This window comes from Acanthochromis polyacanthus, chromosome 1, assembly GCF_021347895.1.
Source record: "Acanthochromis polyacanthus isolate Apoly-LR-REF ecotype Palm Island chromosome 1, KAUST_Apoly_ChrSc, whole genome shotgun sequence".
Classification (NCBI taxonomy): domain Eukaryota; kingdom Metazoa; phylum Chordata; class Actinopteri; family Pomacentridae; genus Acanthochromis; species Acanthochromis polyacanthus.
This window is the reverse complement of record NC_067113.1, coordinates 42,686,105-42,707,398: the sequence shown is the minus strand read 5'-3', so window position 1 is coordinate 42,707,398 and position 21,294 is coordinate 42,686,105. Positions and strand designations below refer to the sequence as shown.

The window sequence follows — 21,294 nt, the reverse complement described above, 5'->3', positions numbered from 1 at the left end:
ACCTGAGATTAATCTGAGAGTTGGATACCTTGTTGGGTACTTGTAAATCTGACAATTTCCTCTGTTTTTACATTTTCTGGATCTGATAAATGGTGCAATTTAGGCTATTTAAAAAACAAAACAAAGCATGCCTTTCAAACCTCAGGTGTATTTTGGGGTTCAGAGGTTTAATTAAGATCTGTGTCAGAAATTAGAGACTTAATATTCCCAGAAAAACAATCAGAATGAAAACCAATTTTTAATTTTCAAATATTCTCAGGTCCCTGTTTCTCCAGTGGGAGGGTTTGCTCTCTTTCCCTGTTTGCTATCATTGTAACTTTAATATATTTTGAGTGTTAGACTCATAATTGAACAAAACAAGGCATTTGAGGACACATCGCCTGAGATCCTGGGAAACTGTGGGTCTGTTTTCAGCTCTGGGGCATTTCATTGATTAATAACACTCCTCCTCCTTAGATAATGAATGTTTACAGCTGTCTGAAATGGTGGATAAACCCTGAAAGAGGATGAACTGAGCCTTTTAATTTCATCCCAACTGCCCTCTCTCAGAGAAGCTGAAGGAAGATGACTACGATGATATCCCAGATGATCCCTCGGTCGCTGTCTCCATGGAGGTGGATCAGGTCACCCTGGAGTTGGAGGGGGAGGCAGGAAGGAGCTCCGGCGAGGTAAACACAACCTCTGTCAAAACAATTCTGACACAGGATGAACTCCAGACTGCACACTTCCTTAGTAAAAACCCAATTTCAGCCTCTCACTCTGAAATTGTTCCTCGCAGGCATTCAGAGCCTCTGTTCGGGTTTCTGTTTGTTGGGCTGGGATCACGTTCTGCTGTTGGGGAAATATGTAAAATGAATGATGTTTTTCTCTTGTCTCAGTCTATTCCTTGCATAGCAGTGCTCTCAGAGATGAATGACCTGGACAGAGAGCGACAGTTACAGGCAGCCAAAAGGTAAAAAGGGCAGTTTCACATCTAATTATGGTTATGAATAGCCATTTGTTTCTGCTTTATGTCGTCTCGTGGGTGGAATAAAGTACACTGACATTTTGGCGCACAAATTAATTAATTGCTGCTGATGTCTAGGTGTAGCCTATATGCCGCTACTATTAGCACTGTATTGGTACTAATTTGCAGTAAATTATTAGTTGGGTTGGGCTAGAGTTCAGAAGATTCTAAGTTCAGCTCTAGGAGCGGAGAAAAGAAGACTGGACACGGAATTAAATATTAAGTGGCACCAGTATATTATATTTAAACAACATGACATACAAACGTTTAACAATAACTCAAATGGCCATTCAAATGGGAAAACACAATAAATTCATAATAAGTGTCACTTCCAAGTTACAATCTAATGTGCAACATCAGAGTGTCCACGTAGGCCTTCCCACAACACGAGTTCAAAGCTTTTGCCAAGATGGCATTTAACACAACCATCGTTCATAAGTTAAGCGTCCAGAGGGAGAGGTAGGTGTCCATGGAAGGGGGGTGAATTGTGCAGGTTTGTTAAGTGTGAACGATTTGGTTGCGAGGCAAAGACTGAAAAGGGAGAGACGGCTGCCTTAAAGGAGCCTCCTACCAGCCCAACCAGGTGGAGGAGGTGCAGGAGGTCCAGTTCAATTCACTTCAGTTCAAGCTCCAGGGTTCTTCAGGCAGTGTGGGCCTAGAATTCTTGGGTCTAGCTCGCCATCACCTGGCCGATTCCTTGTTTAAATCAACACCCGCGACTCCACACGACGCCTGGCGGCTCCGGTAGTTGGCTCCTTGCAGCAATATTCCCAATGCGTCCCTCTCTCAAAGCTCCCGGCCCGCGAGTGCCTTCCGGGTATAAAACAACCCGACTGGCCGCGCGCCGTCACATGACGGGACGCACAGCGTGACGTATGACGTCATTACGCATTTGACAAACCAGTTATGGAAAACGGGAATGGAGGATTTATTTATTTTATATTTGGAACTAGAGTTTTATCACCCGGGTTACACCCTCCCCCCTTTAGATCATGCAACTCCTGATGCATGCTAAATTTCATAAACGCAAGGTTGCAAATCTCTAGTTGCTGCAGCGGTACTCAGTGCTTCACTATAAGCATCAACTATATTATGGAAAAGTGTTTGAACAACAGAAATAATTGGATTACCAAGAGCCGCGTATTGAAGGCGATCAGGAGGTCGACGCAGTCTATTCAAACGTTTGACAGTCGGAACGGATTCAACAACTGGTTCAGGTAAGTTATGAACTTCTATAAGCATTTCCGGTTCATTGAGCAATGGCTCATTCGGATGGGGTGATATCTCTACTCGGTCCGACAGCTCTGGTTCTTCCTCAGGTAAATCTTCAGAAACATTGGTAGAATGAATCTCTTCAGACTCAGGTAAGTTCTCACCAGGCTCTGGTTCTAGGTCGGACTTAGAGGATTCCCCATCTTCAGGTAAGTCAGTTTGCAGTGTTTCAGGAACTAGATCGGCAGAAGGCACAGGTGAAGCAACAGCAGCCTTAGACGAAGGCAGTGGCACGGATTCAACAGAAGGTTCAACTGTGTACGATCTCTCGAACTGGAATGTGGTCGGCTGAAGCTGGACTTGAGGCACATTCCATTCACTTCCCTCCTCACCAAGCTCTTCACTAGAATCAACACTAATAGGTTTCTGGCTTCGGGTTTGCGGACGACGTGGTGGTGTGACTGGCAACAGACCTTGATCATAACTAGATGACAAGAAGGGACACGGAAGAAGTAAATCACGATGCAGCGTCCTAGTGGATGCAGTTGACCTATTTTCTGGCCGCACGGTATATACGGGCAGTTCTCCAGCACGCTTCACAACGACGTACACATCCTGCTCCCATTTGTCTTCGAGCTTGTGTTTGCCACGAAGCCGGACATTCCGTACCAACACACGGTCTCCTTCCTCCAGACTTGATGGAGTTACACGTTGATCAAAGCGAGTTTTGTTTCTTTCACCAGACTTGACAGCATTCTTTGAAGCTATTTGGAAGCTTTCTTCAAGACGGGACCGGAGATCCTCGACATACTGGGAATGAGAAGTGGACTGCTCTTCACGAACAGGTAAGCCAAAGGCCAAATCCACTGGAAGACGTGGAGAACGACCGAACATAAGCTCGTACGGCGTAAAACCCGTGACGTCGTTCCGTGTGCAGTTGTAAGCATGCACTAGTGGCTTTACGTGTTCTTTCCATTTGGCTTTCTTTTTACTCTCGAGGGTCCCAAGCATGTTGAGTAAGGTCCGGTTGAACCTCTCAACTGGGTTGCCCCTAGGATGGTAAGGGGTTGTTCTGGTCTTGACAATCCCAGCGAGTTGGCAGAATTCTTTGATCAACTTTGACTCAAAGTCGGGTCCTTGATCAGTGTGGAGACGTTCTGGTATCCCATAGCACACTATGAAGTTCTCCCATAGACACTTTGCCACAGTCTTCGCTTTTTGGTTTGCTGTGGGTATGGCTATTGCAAATTTTGTGAAATGGTCAGTGAACACGAGAATGTCTTTGATACTGCTTTGATCTGGTTCGAGTGACAAGTAGTCCATGCAGAGTAACTCCAACGGACGAGTAGTCTTGATGTTAATGAGTGGCGCAGATCTTTCCGGGAGTGCCTTTCGTCTCACACATCTGTCACACGATTTGATCCTTAGTTCGATATCGGCTGCCATACGAGGCCAGAAAAACCTGGAGCGTACTAAGTCCAGCGTCCGCTCGATGCCCAAGTGACCCATGTCACTATGTAAGCTCTTGAAGACCATGGACCTTAGCTCCTCAGGTAAGACCAACTGGAATGAAATTTTTCCTCCTTCATTCCTCCTTCTGTACAAGATGTTCTCTTGTAATTCGAGGCGATTCAGTTCCCTCAACAACAGCATCAGGTCTGGAAGTTCTGGTCTCACTGTTGGGGGAACCTTCTCACCAGTCTCCATTTGGTGGATGACCTCTCTGATCACGGGATCTGCCCTTTGCTTCTCCTTAAGGTCCAGGGCTGACAAGGATGGAACAATTGGCAGTCCATGATAGTCTTCACTGACGTAACTGTCAGGGATTGCATTGGCTGGCAGGCCCAGCGACTCAACCAGCGTGATGGGACTCTCTGCTGAACTGCTAGGCTGGCTGGTGACGAGACAGCGATGGCAAATAGCAGTGACAATGTCCACATCAAGTTCCTCCACTTCACCAAATTCAATTAGATGTTCCTCCGTGAACTTGTTGATCAGGTCCCAGTCCTTTTGCACTGACACGTCAACAGAATGGCTATAAGGGCGGCGAGATAGGGCATCAGCATCGAGGTTCTGCTTCCCTGCTCGATACTGCAGCTTGAAAGTGTAGGTGGAGAGGGCGGCAAGCCACCTGTGGCTGGCAGCATCCAACTTTGCTGATGTTAGCAGGTACGTGAGCGGGTTGTTATCTGTCACTACTACGAAGTGGGCCCCATACAGGTAGTCGTGAAACTTCTCACACACACTCCATTTCAGTGCGAGGAATTCGAGTTTGTGTGCAGGATACCTCGACTCACTTGCTGATAGACCACGGCTGGCATATGCGATCACTCTGAGCTGGCCCTCTTGCTCTTGGTATAAAGCCGCTCCAAGCCCTGTGGTGCTGGCATCTGTGTGTAGTATGTATTGGAGTTTAGGATCTGCAAAGCCGAGGACTGGCGAACTGGTCAACTTCTCAATGAGTGTTTCAAAAGCAATCTGGCACTCTGTGGACCATCTTTCTCCAAAGGGCTGCTTGGTGTCGTGGAACTGCACTAAATTGGATGGTTTCCTGGACCTGGAGGTAGGTACGTAGCCTCGTGTCAATTCATTAAGAGGTCTGGCAATGGCAGAGTATCCCTTTATGAACCTTCGATAATATCCAGCAAATCCCAAGAATGACTTGAGCTCCTTCAAATTTCTTGGAACTGGCCAGGATTTCAAAGCATGGATCTTGTCTGGATCAGTCTCTACTCCTCTCTCCGAAACAATATGGCCCAGATACTTCACTGATGTCTGGAAAAATTTACATTTTTCAGGAGAAAGTTTCAGTCCATATTCTTTGAGACGATTTAGAACTCGTAGCAGCCTCTGCTCGTGTTCTTCCAGCGAGTCAGAAAAAACAATGAGATCGTCGAGGTAAACGAGAACTTCTTTTAAATGGAGATCCCCCATGCTTTTCTCCATTAATCGCTGGAACGTGGATGGAGCGTTAGTGACCCCTTGGGGCATCCGATTGAATTCCCAAAATCCAACGGGCGTCACAAAGGCGGTCTTCTCTTTATCGGATTCATTCATTTCAATCTGGTAATATCCACTTTTCAGATCAAGCACGCTGAACCATTTGGAACCGGACAAGGCAGACAGAGACTCTTCCAGATTGGGTAACGGATAGGCGTCTTTAACTGTCTGCATGTTCAGCTTCCGATAATCAATGCATAACCGTATGTCACCGTTTTTCTTTCGGACCACAACTATGGGTGATGAAAATGGCGACTCCGATTCACGAATTACACCGGCCTCCAGCAGGTCCCTCAGATGTTGTCGGACTGCCTCGATGTCTTGAGGGTGGATGGGTCTGGCTCGATGCTTGAACGGAGTTTCATCGTTCAATTTAATGTGATGTTTCACCTTGTCAGTACGTCCGAAGTCCATGTCACTAAGTGAGAAGACGTCTGGGATCTGATTCAGCTTTGTCGTGATACTTGCTTTCCACTCCGGCGGAATAGGTGAATCTCCAAAATCCAGCTTCAAAGCATGAGGATTTAATGATTTGGCTGTGGACACGCTATGTGAGAGGATCTGAGGGGACATTGAAAGTTCTGCGATGGTGGAGAGTGGTGGGATGGTCACATCTTGGTCGGACTCGTTACTGAGGATGACCGGGATCTTCTTGTGGGATTGGCTGGGAAGCATTATCAAAGAGCTTTTGACAAGCAGCCCACCTGGCAGTGGTGAGGCTGGATGCTCCACAAGCACCCTCTGACCTGGAGCAGTTATGGTGTTGTGCATGGAGCCATCGACAACGGTGGTGTGTCCAGCAGGGATGACAACTGGAGACTTGCTGGCTAATCTCACAACCCCGTCGTTGCCCACCTGTTGTTGCTGGTGGCGTATCTGCAGAAGCTTGAGGACTGCTTTGTAGCCATGGGCAGCTGGCGGGACGTTTGAAAACTCGCTCCCCATGTACTGACGATACAGAGGCTCCAAAGTGTTCATGCCGATCAACACTGGTACCTGATAGGCTCTAACATCTGGAACAACAAGAGCCAGTGTAGCGACGTCAAAATCAGCTCCAAGGAACTCACTTGGGAAAGTGACCACCATCTCCACATATCCAAGATACGGAACTGCTTGCCCCGCAGCTCCTTCGACTTGCAGTAACTCACCCAGGGATTTAACCGGCTGGTCCGTAAAATGCTGGTTATAAAACGAAACTGGGATCGTAGTGACTTGCGATCCTGTGTCCATAAGACAACTGAATTCTTCACCAGCAATTTTGATATTAACTGTGCACCGAGATCCGATGAGGCCTTTGGGTAGCTGGGTAGGAACAACGGGAGGAATCTGAGTTAATTCTTTGCATTGAACAGATTTCTTCTTCTTGTGGGGACATTGTGAGTCCACAACAGTTCCGGTTCGCCCCACAACTGGAACTGGATCTAGTTTAAAGGATTTCTTGATGTGGAGTTTGACTTTTGCCATCTTTGCTGTTTTTCTATAAACTGCTTCTTCTTATGCGCGACAAGTGCAGAGTTCGGGGGGTTATCACAGAGAGTCTTGATATGGCCATCTTCACCACACCGATAGCAGTAGCCCGGCTTGGGAACAGAAGACGGGTTCTTTGTTAACTTGCCCGCCCTCTGCCCCGCACCAGACATACGGCTAGGCGTGGACTTTAAAGCAGCAGAACTGGAACTTGACTGGGCAGCAGTGAGTATTGCTAGCTGCTTCTGGATATCGGCCAACTGTTGGGCGAGTTGCTGCGTGACGTTTGTGAGTGCAGCAATCTCATTTTTCTCTGCACCGTCAGCATAGACATATTGCGCATGGGCTACAGCTCTGGGTCGTGATGAGCCAAGATGTTGCTTCATGCGAACGGCTTTCGCTGCTTCACGATCCTCTTCAGTTCGCAATAAAAGTAAAAGTTCGGCAAATGATGGGGGATTCTGTTTACGTTGCTTTAACTGTAATTCTGTGATTAGTGAATTATCCCAACAACCACGGCAGAATTGGGTCAGTAGGTGTCGATCAAAGTCTCTCTTTGTCACTCCACCTCGTTTCACAGCCAGATTTAGTACCACCTGTAGACGTTGTAAGTAGCTTGACGATTTCTCTCCAGCATCTTGGAACGTGTCCATGAATTTGGCGTATAGCTCATCACCATCCTGAACCGTGCCATATGCTGAATCGAGTGTTTGGAGATAGATGTTCGGCGAAGTATCAGGTCTCAGGTGCTTAACCATGTCAGCCGCCGGCGGTAAAAGGCTATCGAAGATCTTGCGTGAGCGCTGAAAGTCGGACACAGCAGGATCTTGCAGCAACAGCTCTACTCCGGAACGCCACGTATCATAATCAGACTCTGTTTGGGGTCTGGGCGATCTTCCAGAGAAGGCTCTGAGACGTTGTGTGGAAGAGTTCATAGCACTGTCATCGCTCTTAACGATATGCTCGACTACATATCGTTGAACTTCAGGTGGATGAAGGTCGACATGTGGCATGGCTGGCAAAGAAGGTCTTGAGGGAACCCGGGCTGTTGGTTCCGGCTCAACCTTTGGCTGCGGTCGAGTATGGTGGATAGTGGCAGCAGGAGCGACTTGAACTTCAAGGGAGGCAATAGATGATGGCTCGGTGGCCTTGTCCTCCGCACGAGACTCCTCTTCAGTGGGATGGAGCTTAGAGACTGTTTGACCAAGCAGAGACATCACCCCACTCAAAACAACCGCAAAATCTTGACCAGTTGACTTTGCAACTTTTCGCAATTCAGACAAATAACTTTCAGTTTGAAATTTGCCTACCACATCTGCACAGGCTGAAGATAAATCCAAAATGTCATAGGTAACTTTATGATCCTTGCACACATATGTATAGGGCAAAATTGGACGCAACGCAACCAACGCCGCTCCCGAACTGTATTCTACAACAATCGACTGATGAAAAGCTGACTCTGGGTCATCAATAAATTCAAATCTCAAAATCTTACCATACTGTCCTAAAAATTCAATAGCTTCCTCATCCGTTTCTGTTTTAGTCGCATCTTGAATCAAAACTGCATTGGGGATCTTAATGCCACGTTTCTCGAATATGTCCATTATCTTTTCAATATACAAAATACCACAAAACAAGTAAATTCAGAAATGTTAAAAATATGTTCAGTACTTTATCTCCGCTCCTGGCTAGCTCGCCACGTTATGTAGCCTATATGCCGCTACTATTAGCACTGTATTGGTACTAATTTGCAGTAAATTATTAGTTGGGTTGGGCTAGAGTTCAGAAGATTCTAAGTTCAGCTCTAGGAGCGGAGAAAAGAAGACTGGACACGGAATTAAATATTAAGTGGCACCAGTATATTATATTTAAACAACATGACATACAAACGTTTAACAATAACTCAAATGGCCATTCAAATGGGAAAACACAATAAATTCATAATAAGTGTCACTTCCAAGTTACAATCTAATGTGCAACATCAGAGTGTCCACGTAGGCCTTCCCACAACACGAGTTCAAAGCTTTTGCCAAGATGGCATTTAACACAACCATCGTTCATAAGTTAAGCGTCCAGAGGGAGAGGTAGGTGTCCATGGAAGGGGGGTGAATTGTGCAGGTTTGTTAAGTGTGAACGATTTGGTTGCGAGGCAAAGACTGAAAAGGGAGAGACGGCTGCCTTAAAGGAGCCTCCTACCAGCCCAACCAGGTGGAGGAGGTGCAGGAGGTCCAGTTCAATTCACTTCAGTTCAAGCTCCAGGGTTCTTCAGGCAGTGTGGGCCTAGAATTCTTGGGTCTAGCTCGCCATCACCTGGCCGATTCCTTGTTTAAATCAACACCCGCGACTCCACACGACGCCTGGCGGCTCCGGTAGTTGGCTCCTTGCAGCAATATTCCCAATGCGTCCCTCTCTCAAAGCTCCCGGCCCGCGAGTGCCTTCCGGGTATAAAACAACCCGACTGGCCGCGCGCCGTCACATGACGGGACGCACAGCGTGACGTATGACGTCATTACGCATTTGACAAACCAGTTATGGAAAACGGGAATGGAGGATTTATTTATTTTATATTTGGAACTAGAGTTTTATCACCCGGGTTACACTAGGACCTTTCACATTTTTCAAAGCACTGAGTGTCTGGCAGGTCATGAAACATCAGCTCTGATAAATTCACATTGTGTAAGATGATGGTTCTTGATATAGTTGTATGGGACATTTTCAAAGTGTTTCACTTGTTACATTGATAATACAGAAGGTCCTCGACTTATGTCGGAGTTCCATTCCTGTGGATCGACATTAATTGATGGTCTTCGTGAAAGTCATGAATACCAACGACTTTGATGCATGTATGAGTCATTTTACAAGAAGATAACAGAATGTTTTAACGGACTGATGTTGTTGTTGATGCTGAGGTTTCAATGATTATTGTTCAGTTCCAGATTTACCTAATGTCAGTGAACGTGCCATGTTTAGTTAGCTCACCTCTGATTTGCTGAGAGTCGGCAATAGTGTGTGTGTTGAACAAAAGAGAGCTGGGAATGGCGGCTAATTCTGGAGCTAAGTTATGCGGGTTTTGTGGTTATTTTGGCATTGGCTACTGTTATGGATTTTGATCCTACTTGGCCTCCGCAGGAGGAACCTGAAGGGGGTTATGGGTAATCGTCCGGATGTCAGTTGTTGTTAGCATTGCTATGCAAGCTGAGCCTGTTCTGCCGCTGCAGAATAAAAAGTTAATGTCACATTGTAGTCCGAGTTATTTGTTATAGTAGTAGAGACACAACAACTACGGTCCACAGTAGCCTGTGTGAAGGTTCAATAAACCACCAGAGAACCAGATAAAGTCTTACTCATTCATCACAGAGGGTCACTACAGTATGTTGACCTGTTTTTACGACTTGACTGATGTTCGTCAGTGTATTTCATTATATCTAATTTCACTTCCATGGAGATAACATTCCTTTTCTTCAAAGCACTGCCATCAGAAGAGACGGATTTATGCGTGGGAGCCATAATGAAGGACAAAAAGTTAGTGAATGTAGCACAATCCAAGGTGGTGTACATGACAATGTATTCATCCGCTACGCTCACCAAGTAGTTCCACGTAACCAGTTCCATATAACGACGAAACGCCGTAGGTTGAGGACGTCATAAACTGAGGACTTCCTGGACTTTGTCACTGAAATTATTTGACACATCTAAAATTCCCCATTTCTGCATTGTTGTTCTTGCTCAGGTTGGAGGTGAGCATAGTTACAATGACCCTTACTTCAGTGAAATTTGTCCAAATGTTGCAGTTACAACAAACCATTGCATGGAAAGTGAGGAAGGTTTTGCACACAGTCCAGAGGAGAGGTCTAATCACACAGACTAACTGAAAACACCGGTGTGGGTGCACCAGGAGAGTGCAAACACTTCAGGCAGAACTGCTAAGATTTAACCTAAACTGGAAAATTATGAAGGAGTTGCTCCTAATTTCAGGGGACCAGAAGATTACTTATGTTCCTTTGTCACTTTGTTTTGTAGAAGTTTGGCCAACAAGGGAATCATTTATTGCTCTGACATAGTTTTATCCTGAGTGGGCATTTGAACAGTTTCAGATGATCTATGTTAGCTAACTTATGTTACAGCTCAGTGTAATTGAACATGTTTCTGGATCTCAGTTCTTGCTTGTTCTTGTTATTCCAGTTCTGTAGGTGTCATACAGCCAGACTACTCAGCTGTAACCAGCAGCTCTGACCAGGTAAGACCAAACCTGAGTATCCAAATCTGCCACACAACAGACTAGACTTGATGTAATTTTAATAATTTTGTTGGTTTATGTGTTCATAAGTTGTTTTTTTAATTGTACTTTTCACCTTTGAATGTGGACAATGTGTTTCCATCCAACTAAGTGGATTCTCCTTGTTATGACTTATTCCCAGATCAGCCTCAGTTTGCATTTAGTCACAGGACTGATCATATTAATGTCCTGCAGGTAGTCCCACTCTGACACCTAGTGGTGAAATTGTGCAACTACACCTTGTTCCTCTTGAATTTTAATGTGAAATGGTTTATCTCTGGCACTGTGCTGACTCTTTCTTCCTTCCTGTGTTTTTTTTCTTTTCCTCATAGGCCAAAAATAAAGCAGGACCTGGTTCCTCCCCCCCTTCTAAGGGAAAAAACACAAGCGAGGACAGTTTTGGTACAAAGAAGGCCCGCTCCTCTTTTGGCCGTGGTTTCTTTAAGCTGCGTGGAGGCAAACAGGCAGCCAGCTCCCCCAACCTTGGTGTGCTTTACACTGCAACACAACACTGTGCATTTGTGATCCTGATTATATTATTAAGTGTTCCTTTTTTGCTGATTTTCACATTTCTTTTATGACTGTAAATCGTGAAGATCGCAGCCGGAGTGCCAGTGCACCAGTGTTAGGTACAGTAGTACAGGACGGTAATGTGACCTGCAGTATGGCAGCTCTGGATGATAAAGCTGGATGCAGAAAGACAGTACTGACGCTCTTATGTGAACATTTCAGTCACATAAACTCATTATCATACTGTTTTTTGATAGAACAACCTTTATAAAATCAGTGGTTCCCAACCTTTTTCTGTTTGTGCGCCGCTCTTATTCTGCAAGTTGTGAGCAGCTCAACAAAAAAGTTATGTTTAACAGGATCTGAACACAGTTTGACAAGAAAAGTAGGGAATCACTGCTTTTAATCCCTGATGAAAAGCTACCTTTCAGAGGGGTTCAGACGTTTTTTTTTTTGTTTTTTTTTAATAGTACTTAGGTGTGGGTTGTCTTTATCAGTGATCCAGCTGCCTTTTATCCATGACATTTAACCATCTGCAATGAAGCTGTTCCTGTTTTTTCCAGTTTAGGTATATTGCCTTTCTCAAAGTTGGTTGTAGTAGTTAGCTAGTCTTTTGCATGAGTGGTGTCAGTTCTGCTGCTGATTTAAGCTTAAATTCAGCCTGTGTTCGATGGGATGCTTGTGTAGATGATGTGCTCTAGTGCTGTTTGAATCTGAGCCAGAGATGTCTGAGGGAGTTTGGTCTCAGTGGTGGTGGGTCATCCATTACTGTCGCAGTGTTTATCTACTGTCATGATGATTTGTGTGTAATTATTTTACAGCAGAGACAGACCGCAAAGGCACGGAGCACCTCGACTTGGCTGGCGTTCCTCCTCGAAAATCTCACGATGGAGCTGCTCTGCCGTCCTCCCCAGAAACCAAAAAGAAGTCTAGAGGGTTGAAGAAGTTTTTTGGCAGGTAAACTTCGTGGTGCGTCATCTGTGTTTTGAACGAATGTAAGAGGATAATCTCACTCGTATATAACGTGATTCTCCTGCAGGCTGAAGAGGAGTCACTCCACCTCCTTCAACCTCGATGATGCAGCTGAGATGGAGTTCAGGAGGGGCGGAGTCAGAGCCACAGCCGGACCTCGACTCGGCTGGTCGCGTGAACCAAAGCACAAGTAGGCGTTCTCCAAACGTTTTTCTGTTGAAATTAATGCCTGAAACAAACAGCAAAATCCAGGTGCTCAAGATTGCTGTATAATTTAACTCCTGTATTTACAAATTGTAAGAAATAATTTGATTCTCCAGTTACACCGATCAGCCACAACACTAAGAACACTGACAGATGAATAGCGTTGGTCATATTATGTGGTGTTCTGCTGGAAAAGCTTGGATTTTTATGTCTGTGTTGATGAGACTTTGACACCCAAATAAATATTGTTCATACAAATGGAAATCCTAAAGGTCACTGGCCTACCTTCATTGGGAAAGAAGTCCCACTACATCACATGAACATCATCACACCTGAGGAGATGAGGCTTGCAGAGTCACTGACTTCAATCACTTTTATAGACTTGCTTTTATGTGAAGTTTACTTCTAGCTTTGTTTAGTTTTAGCGTTTTATTCTGTGTTATGTCCTGTTTATTTTTTATGTTCTCTCTTGTTTTATTTGACTTTTAGCTGCATGGTTCTTTGGTGTGATGTTGTCTCTCTAATTCTTTAATTCTCAGATTTTTTTACTTTTAATTTTAACCCTCAATCTTGTTCTTTAATTTTCAAACTCCCTGGTTCCCTTGTTTGATTTGCGTGTTAATCTAGGTAATGATTAATTTAATTTATTATCATGCTCTGTCTTGTCTCCTGTGTCTTGTTTGATTGTCTCTGTTGCATGTTTTAACTGTCAAAGCATGTTGTGAAGGCTGCTCTTCAGGGTGATATATAAATAAAGTCATTATTATTATCAGTAACATCTTGAGTAACGTGACAACATGACTTCCTTGACTCCATTCTGATCAAGCATGAACAGGACGCAGTGGAACAAGTTTGATTCAGAGTACCCAAATGATCCAACATCTTGGTCCAGACCACATAGGACACCTTGAGAGGTCCTCTGGTTCAAGGTTCACAACATTTTTGACCCCATAAGGGGGACCAACACAATATTAGGCAGGCTGTCCTAATGTTTGTCCTGATCGGTGTTTGCATAGCAGTGCAAAAACGAGCGTTTTTCTTCTTAGTCAGGATTTATCCTCAGTGACTCTTTACTTTTAACCCTTTGAAATCAAAGCAGTTTCTGGGTTTTCTTTCTTCCTGTCACATTTTCACTCACTTTGGCCTCATTTTTACTGCAGTATAAAATCCTGCAGCTCTATGGAAACAGCACAGTGATGGCTAGAAGTACAGAGACGCAGTTATTATGCCATAAATCACAAAAAGTTGAGTTTCTGTATTTAGCAAAAACTGTAATCAACATGTATGTAGCGTAGTACATAGTACATACTGTGAATGTTTTACTACTTAAATTTTCTGTCTCCTCTCTGCTCTGTGTAAACGCATCCTGCAGTTCAGCCAGAAAAGTTCCTGAACTTCTATTTTCTGGAATTCTTAAATGAGACATGTTGAATATTGTGATTTTGATGACATATCATAATGATTTTAAGCTTAAATCTAGTTAATTTCTGGATGAAAATCACACATAAGTTGGCAATCTGACATTTTTTTTTGTTTTTACAGTTACAACTGAAGCAAACAAACCAAAAAAACAACAACAATATGCATCTTGTAAAAAATGTATAGTTATTGTGAAACAAAACTTCCTTTTTAGTTAGAATGATGCTTGTTTTCATCCTGGGTCGCCGTTTGACTTCATTTCGAACTGTCTGTCTTTGCCCAGTGGTGTCGATGTTCCTTTTGCACGGTGGAGTAAAGAGGACGTATGTGTGTGGCTCCATGAGCAGGGCCTGGGGTTGTACGCTGCCCAGGGCCAGAGCTGGATCAAATCAGGACAAACGTTACTGCAGGCGTCACAACACGATCTGGAGAAGGTCAGTAGAAATATGAAGTCCCACAGCATGTTCACACAGTCAAAAGTCTTTCTCCATTTGATTTTTCTGTGGCACGTTTTGAGATGTCAAGGCAGGAACCATCAAGAATGATGAATAATGAAGAAATAATTCATATTTATCAGTCACACAGCACTTCATTTGGTTTATTTTGTTTTAGGCTGCTTCTGTTTCCTGTGTTAAGCAACGTCAGAAACCGTAAGAGTCTTAAAACACCAGAATTGAATCCAGAGAAGATGCTAAATTTCTACAAGATATGAGGTCTCTAACTGAAAACTTTCCCTGTTGTTGTAAAATTTTGTTTAAGACAGTAATTTCCAATCTTTTGTTGGGAGATGAACCCATGTGGACCTGTCGGATTACCTCTACCTCTTTATGGACACCACTTGTCATTTTGCAAGTGTTATTTTGATTTTACTTTACAAATCATTTTTCATATAGTTGAGCATTCGGTCTAATGAACTTTGGATGTTGAGGCAGAATCTGGATATTTCAGTCATTTAGCCTTTGCATTTAGCCTATCGATACTTCCTTGATTTGTCCATCATTTTATCTATTTCCAGTCACCATTAAAACCATCTCCCCCAACTTTTAGCATTACATTAAGTCTAGTCATCTACACTACACTGTTTATCCAATATTTTCTACCTCTTCTAAGCATTTATCTCTTAGTTCCAGCCAGTTGTCATTACTTTCAGCCGACTATTTCTTAGTTTCAGCACTCAAGTTAATCTGTCCATTCTTTGCTTTAGATAACTGGTTTGACTTTTAACTTCTTTTGCTACCCACTTTACATGCTTTAGTGCAGCTATTCAATTTAATAGAAATTTCAGGGTTTTTTTTCAGTTTGCTTAAATGCTTACAGTTATGACTTAAGCAAAGTAGACTTTCAAATGTTGATTAAAATCTGAACATGGGACTTCCGGTTGAGCGACCATGAGGGCAGCAGGCTAAGTCAGCGGCTCCCCCCTAATTACTATCCATACCCCCTGTAACTTGGTCAAAAACAATTTCTAGTTTTTGTAAATTGCAGTCGGGGCACAAAATATGCTTAGGAGCCAGCAGAAGAAGTCAGTCCATGGTAAAGGACCCGAACAGTTTCCCGAGAACAACGAACCACTCGCCAATGAGAGCAACGTCACAAATAAAACTCCTTTAACTTAACATCTGTAAACAAAACAAAAACTTATCAACAAAGTTTTCTGTTAGAGTTTGTGTTCTTGTAAGATTAACTCCAAGATTTTAAATACTTTCATTTACTGCAAATGAATATCTCCTCCAAATGTCTCACTTATAATCACCATCAGCTTTAGAAACCCACAAAACCCCCCTCTATACTCGACCACACTTAGTACAGTCCGTTTCCCCCTTCTATAAATCTGCTTGGAATCTTCTACTTCCTGTTTGTCAAAGTGGCCTTCTACCTGGACAGGTTTTGTTGGAGCTCATGCAGCAAACATTTTGGGTAACTGCACTTTAATATGGATGGATGACACTGAATTAGAGTCTGTTGAGAGACTGAGTTCAGATGTGTAGCTCTGTCATTAAATAGGAAATTATTTCTCCAAATTCACAGAGAAAAGTCTAAAATGTTTGCTAGGTTAGCGTCCCACATGTTCTTTGGCTCAGCTAAAGCTAACTCTCTCCAACTTCTGGATCTCTGGAGTTGCTTGTTCAAATATCTTGCTAGAGATGCTGAAACTGAGAAAGTCTGAGATGTTTGTTCAAAGTAAGCTCATTCTCAAGTCTTATCTGAACTGTCACCTCTTTTGTTTGAACTTTCCCTAAACTTAGGAGTTAATGACAGAGCAGCACATCTAGACTGTCTGATTTATGTAGAGGTTAAAATTCAGTGTCATTCATTGATGTTAAAGTGCAGTTTTTCGCGTCTGTTGCACATGCTCCCGACCAAACCAGTCCAGGTGGAAGACGATGTGAAGAGAAGCTCCAGAGGATGAATATCACACATTTACTTTGGAAATAAATGTCCTTTAATTAGACATTGTCATGCAGAAGTTGGATTTCCCTTTAATGATGTTCAAATCTTTGTTGAGTGTTTTGTTGATGTTGGTTTCTAAATGTTTTCTGACACTCTGCTCCAAACATTAAAACCTTCTGCGGCTCACAAGCTGCAACAGTTCACACGTCATCAACTACACTATATTGCCAAAAGTATTTGCTCACCCATCCAAATAATCAGAATCAGGTGTTCCAATCACTTCCATGGCCACAGGTGTATAAAATCAAGCACCTAAGCATGCAGACTGCTTTTACAAACATGAGTGAAAGAATGGGTCGCTCTCAGGAGCTCAGTGAATTCCAGCGTAGAACTGTGATAGGATGCCACCTGTGCAACAAATCCAGTTGTGACATTTCCTCGCTCCTAAATATTCCACAGTCAACTGTCAGCTGTATAATAAGAAAGTGGAAGTGTGTGGAAACGACAGCCATGAAGTGGCCGGCCACGTAAACTGACGGAGCGGGGTCAGTGGATGCTGAGGCGCATAGTGCCAAGAGGTGGCCAACTTTCTGCAGAGTCAATCGCTACAGACCTTCAAACTTCATGTGGCCTTCAGATTAGCTCAAGAACAGAGCTTCAGCAGAGAGCTTCATGGAATGGGTTTCCATGGCCGAGCAGCTGCATCCAAGCCGTACATCACCAAGTGCAATGCAAAGCATCAGATGCAGTGGTGTAAAGCACGCTGCCACTGGACTCTAGAGCAGTGGAGACGCCTTCTCTGGAGTGACCAATCACACTTCTCCATCTGGGAATCTGATGGACCAGTCTGGGTTTGGTAGTTGCCAGGAGAACCATACTTGTTGGACTGCATTGTGCCGAGTGTAAAGTTTGGTGGAGGGGGGATTATGGTGTGGGGTTGTTTTTCAGGAGCTGGGCTTGGCCCCTTAGTTCCAGTGAAAGGAACTCTGAATGCTTCAGCATACCAAGACATTTTGGACAATTCCATGCTCCCAACTTTGTGGGAACAGTTTGGAGCTGGCCCCTTCCTCTTCCAACATGACTGTGCAGCAGTACACAAAGCAAGGTCCATAAAGACATGGATGACAGAGTCTGGTGTGGATGATCTTGATCGGCCTGCACAGAGTCCTGACCTCAGCCCGATAGAACACCTTTGGGATGAATTAGAGCGGAGACTGAGAGCCAGGCCTTCTGGTCCAACATCAGTGTGTGACCTCAGAAATGAGCTTCTGGAAGAATGGTCAAAAATTCCCATAAACACACTCCTAAACCTTGTGGACAGCCTTCCCAGAAGAGCTGAAGCTGTTATAGCTGCAAAGGGTGGACCGACGTCTTATTGAACCCTATGGATTAGGAATGGGATGTCACTGACGTTCATATGCGAGTCAAGGCAGGTGAGCGAATACTTTTGGCAATATAGTGTCTCTTTCTGACTAAACTAAGATAAAAAGTGAAAAACTGCCTGATTCCTGCATCTTGAATGTAAACCTTTTTGGTTTTAATGACAGTAAACTGAATATATTTGGGTTTGACATTTAATAAACTAAAACAAGAAACAAATTAGTGGAGAAAACAATCAACAGATTAATGGACAAAGAAAATGTGTTTTCCCACATAAATGGCTGAATTCCTCCAACATTACAAGATACGTACAATTTTAATTCAATTTTATTTATAGAACGCCAAATACAGGTCAAATTGTCTCAAGACGCTTTATTTTTATATTTTTTTGTCATATTTAATATATGAAAAAGTAAGACATTTAAACCTCTTGACTAATCCAATTTATTATTTGGTTTTTAAGAGACTAATCAACTAAAATAACTTTCTCCACTAAAACTAATAATCATGAGGTCAAATAGAAGGAACAGTTTTAAATCCTGCAGTCCCACGACAACAAGAATAAAGTTTGTCAACAAAAACTAAATCTGTTGGTGGATTCCATTAAAGTCCTAATAAACGATCATAAAGTGTGATACTAAAGGTTTGTGGTGCTAAAAATCTCAAAGTAAAGATATCAAGTTGAACATCTGGATGGAGGCGGATAAAAGTTGACCTCCCTTCATTTCTCTAGAGCCGATTCCATGGATTTTAGGGATGCTGGTTAAAGACTTGCTCTTCTAGTCTTCTTCTTTCTAGTCGCTGTAAAAAGTCACTCCATCCTCGCTAAATTCAACACCTCTTCATGACAGCTTGTTCTGCCTCTGACCTGGTGGAAACTCCAGAAACTCAGTAAACCCGTTGAGACTCGGATTTTCGAAAAACTCGTCAGGCGGAGGAAGGTGTAGTGGGTGGTGGGGCAGTGGGGGGAGGTGGGGGAGTAGAGTGGGGAGGCCGCCACCCACCTCCCCGCCTACTCTCCGCCCAGACTCCGCCTTGGCTCCACCCATGTAGTCACTTTATTAGGAACAGAAACTACGATGTCAAAGGGACGACGAGTTTATTTCTTTTTGTCTGATCTGTAGCTCAGTGAGTTAAGGGTTTGCCTATGGAGCTGCAGGTCGCCGGTTCAAGACCAGACCCTTCTTAATTTTTTTTTAAAATTCTGACAAAGAAAAAGAAAGAAAAGTGCCAGTGATGGGTCTTAAACCTGCTACCTTCCACTTGGTAGTCTCTCTTCTTACCCCCTGAGCTACTCACTCAGACAAGAAGTCTTCTTTTTTTTGCGCATTTATCTTCTATTTCTTGCCATTTTCGAGTTATTTTTCAACTGTTTTTCTCAGGAGGTTGGACTTCAGCCTTTGTGCTGGAGGGTTGAACCCTCAGTTCCAAGACTTTCCAAAGCCTCCAGACCTCCCGAGTCCTCAGAACCTGAGCTTTCACACAGTCTGAGGGCTGAAATTTTTTAAGTCCCACAGTAGATCTCTGGTAGTTTGAACTTTGAGACAGTCCGAGGACTGAAATCTTCTAAGTTCCTGAGTAGATCCCTGTTAGTTTGAATCTTTAGACAGTCCGAGTGCTGAAATTTTCTAAGTCCCACCGTAGATCTCTGTTAGATTTAACCTTCAAACAGTCCAAGGACTGATATCTTTGAAGTTCCTGAGTAGTTCACTGTTAGTTTGAATCTTTCGACAGTCTGAGGACTGAAGTCTTAAAAGTTTCTCAGTACGTCTCTGTTAGTTTGAACTTTGTGGTTAACAGAAGCCCTAAAACTTGTGACCATGAGTCTTGATTTCACATAGACCATCGATCTGAGTTCTTCTCAGACCTTCACCTGTGGGTTCTTTAGAAATACTGAACAAACTTTGATTCTCTTCACTGAACAGCAAAGTTTGTGGAGATCAGAAGGTAACATTAGTTTGATTGATGCCTTCAACTACCAGTAAACTTTATCTGGAAAGCAGTTTTCTGAAGTGAGTTCTTAGTAAATCTGTCAACAATGAAACCAAGAATATAGAAAGAGGAAATATTTGAAGAAACAACTTGTTTTCATTTCAGACTAGAAAATGCTTTAAGACCTTTATCCGTTTTTGCTCTTTTTGATCGTTTTATTGTCTCTTCTGTTTAATTTGATCTTCTAAAGTCTAACTGGTGTCTTTTCAAATGTTTTGTCTTTAGTTTGATTCTTCCTAAATGTTTAGTTTTGCTCTTTTCTCACCTTTTCTTTTCTAATGTCTGATTTGATTTTTAAATGTTTTGTCTTTTTAATTTGTGTCGCTTTTTCAAATGTTTTATCAGCTTGTTTGAAAAAAAATCCTTTTCTTTCCCAATGTTTGTTTTAGATTAAATCTTTGTTAAAGTTTTTTCATTTTAAATGTTTTACCACTTTTTAATGTTTAATTTTCTTTTTAAATGCTTCATTGTATTTTCCATTCAATTCCTATTTAAAGTTTTATTGTCTTTAAGATATAATTGTCTAATTAAACATTTAATTTTTAATTAAATGTTTTTGCCTTTTTAAAGGTTTAATAATCTAATAAAATGTTTTTTTTAAATGTTTAATATTCTTTTTTAATTGCATTTGAAATGTTTATGTAATATTTCATCTTTGTTAAATATTTTTGTTTAAAAATGTTAGTTCCATAATTACATGTTTTGTATCTTGTTTAATTATCTAATGAAATATTTTGTCTGTTTAAAATAACTATTGTATTTGATGTTTAATTTTCTTTCTAAAAGTTTTATTGTATAAATTTTTTTTTACCTTTGCTTTAATGGCTTTTTAAAATGTAATTTATTTCTTTAATCTTTTTTTCTGTCAAAATTTTTAACCCCGGCCATAAAAATGAAACAGACCCTTAAATCACAATGAAAATACTGGTTGTCACAATCATGAGTTAGTCAGTTATTCAATTCAACTTTATTTGTTTAGCACCTTTCACACAAAACTAAACAAGCAAAGAGAAAAAAAACTATGATTAAAACTCAAAAACATATTTAAACAAAAAGATTTAACAAAATCTCTTGTGTCCAGAGGATGGAGGGAGTTTATTGAAGTCTTCTTGGGCTCACACAATAAATCATTTAAAATATAAACTTGATATTCAGTCTAAGGAAACTAAACTGCAAAGCAACAGAAGAATCAACAATATCTCCTATTTTCTCCTTTAATGAGTCGACTCTTCTGGTGCTTTCAGACTAAAGAACTACAGACATCTTCACAACATGCTCAAACTCGTGGTACAGGACCTCACCACACGGGTCAAAAAGGTTTCCTTCTCATTTCTACTCTGAAGCTCACCTTCTCCTACTCAAAATGCTGACAAATGTTTCTGCTGCTCTAAAGTCTGGTCTCCAGAACTTCCTAAAAACTCTCAAAGTCTCTTCTGCTGCAGGTTGCTTTGTAGAACTGTTCCAG

General features: G+C 42.5%; 1 protein-coding gene across 2 annotated transcripts in view; it reads left to right on the top strand.

Moving 5' to 3' along the window:
- ppfibp1a (PPFIA binding protein 1a) overlaps nt 1–21,294 on the top strand; it is a 70,385-nt gene that overhangs the window by 27,816 nt on the left and 21,275 nt on the right. Inside the window, exons 11-17 of one of the 2 annotated variants that reach the window (XM_051956812.1) lie at nt 550–668; nt 879–952; nt 10,868–10,922; nt 11,294–11,447; nt 12,296–12,428; nt 12,511–12,633; nt 14,350–14,500. In XM_051956812.1, the coding sequence (XP_051812772.1) occupies nt 550–668; nt 879–952; nt 10,868–10,922; nt 11,294–11,447; nt 12,296–12,428; nt 12,511–12,633; nt 14,350–14,500 (809 nt within the window). Of the gene's footprint in view, nt 1–549; nt 669–878; nt 953–10,867; nt 10,923–11,293; nt 11,448–12,292; nt 12,429–12,510; nt 12,634–14,349; nt 14,501–21,294 lie in introns of both variants that reach the window. The other variant, XM_051956806.1, reaches the window with a different exon arrangement.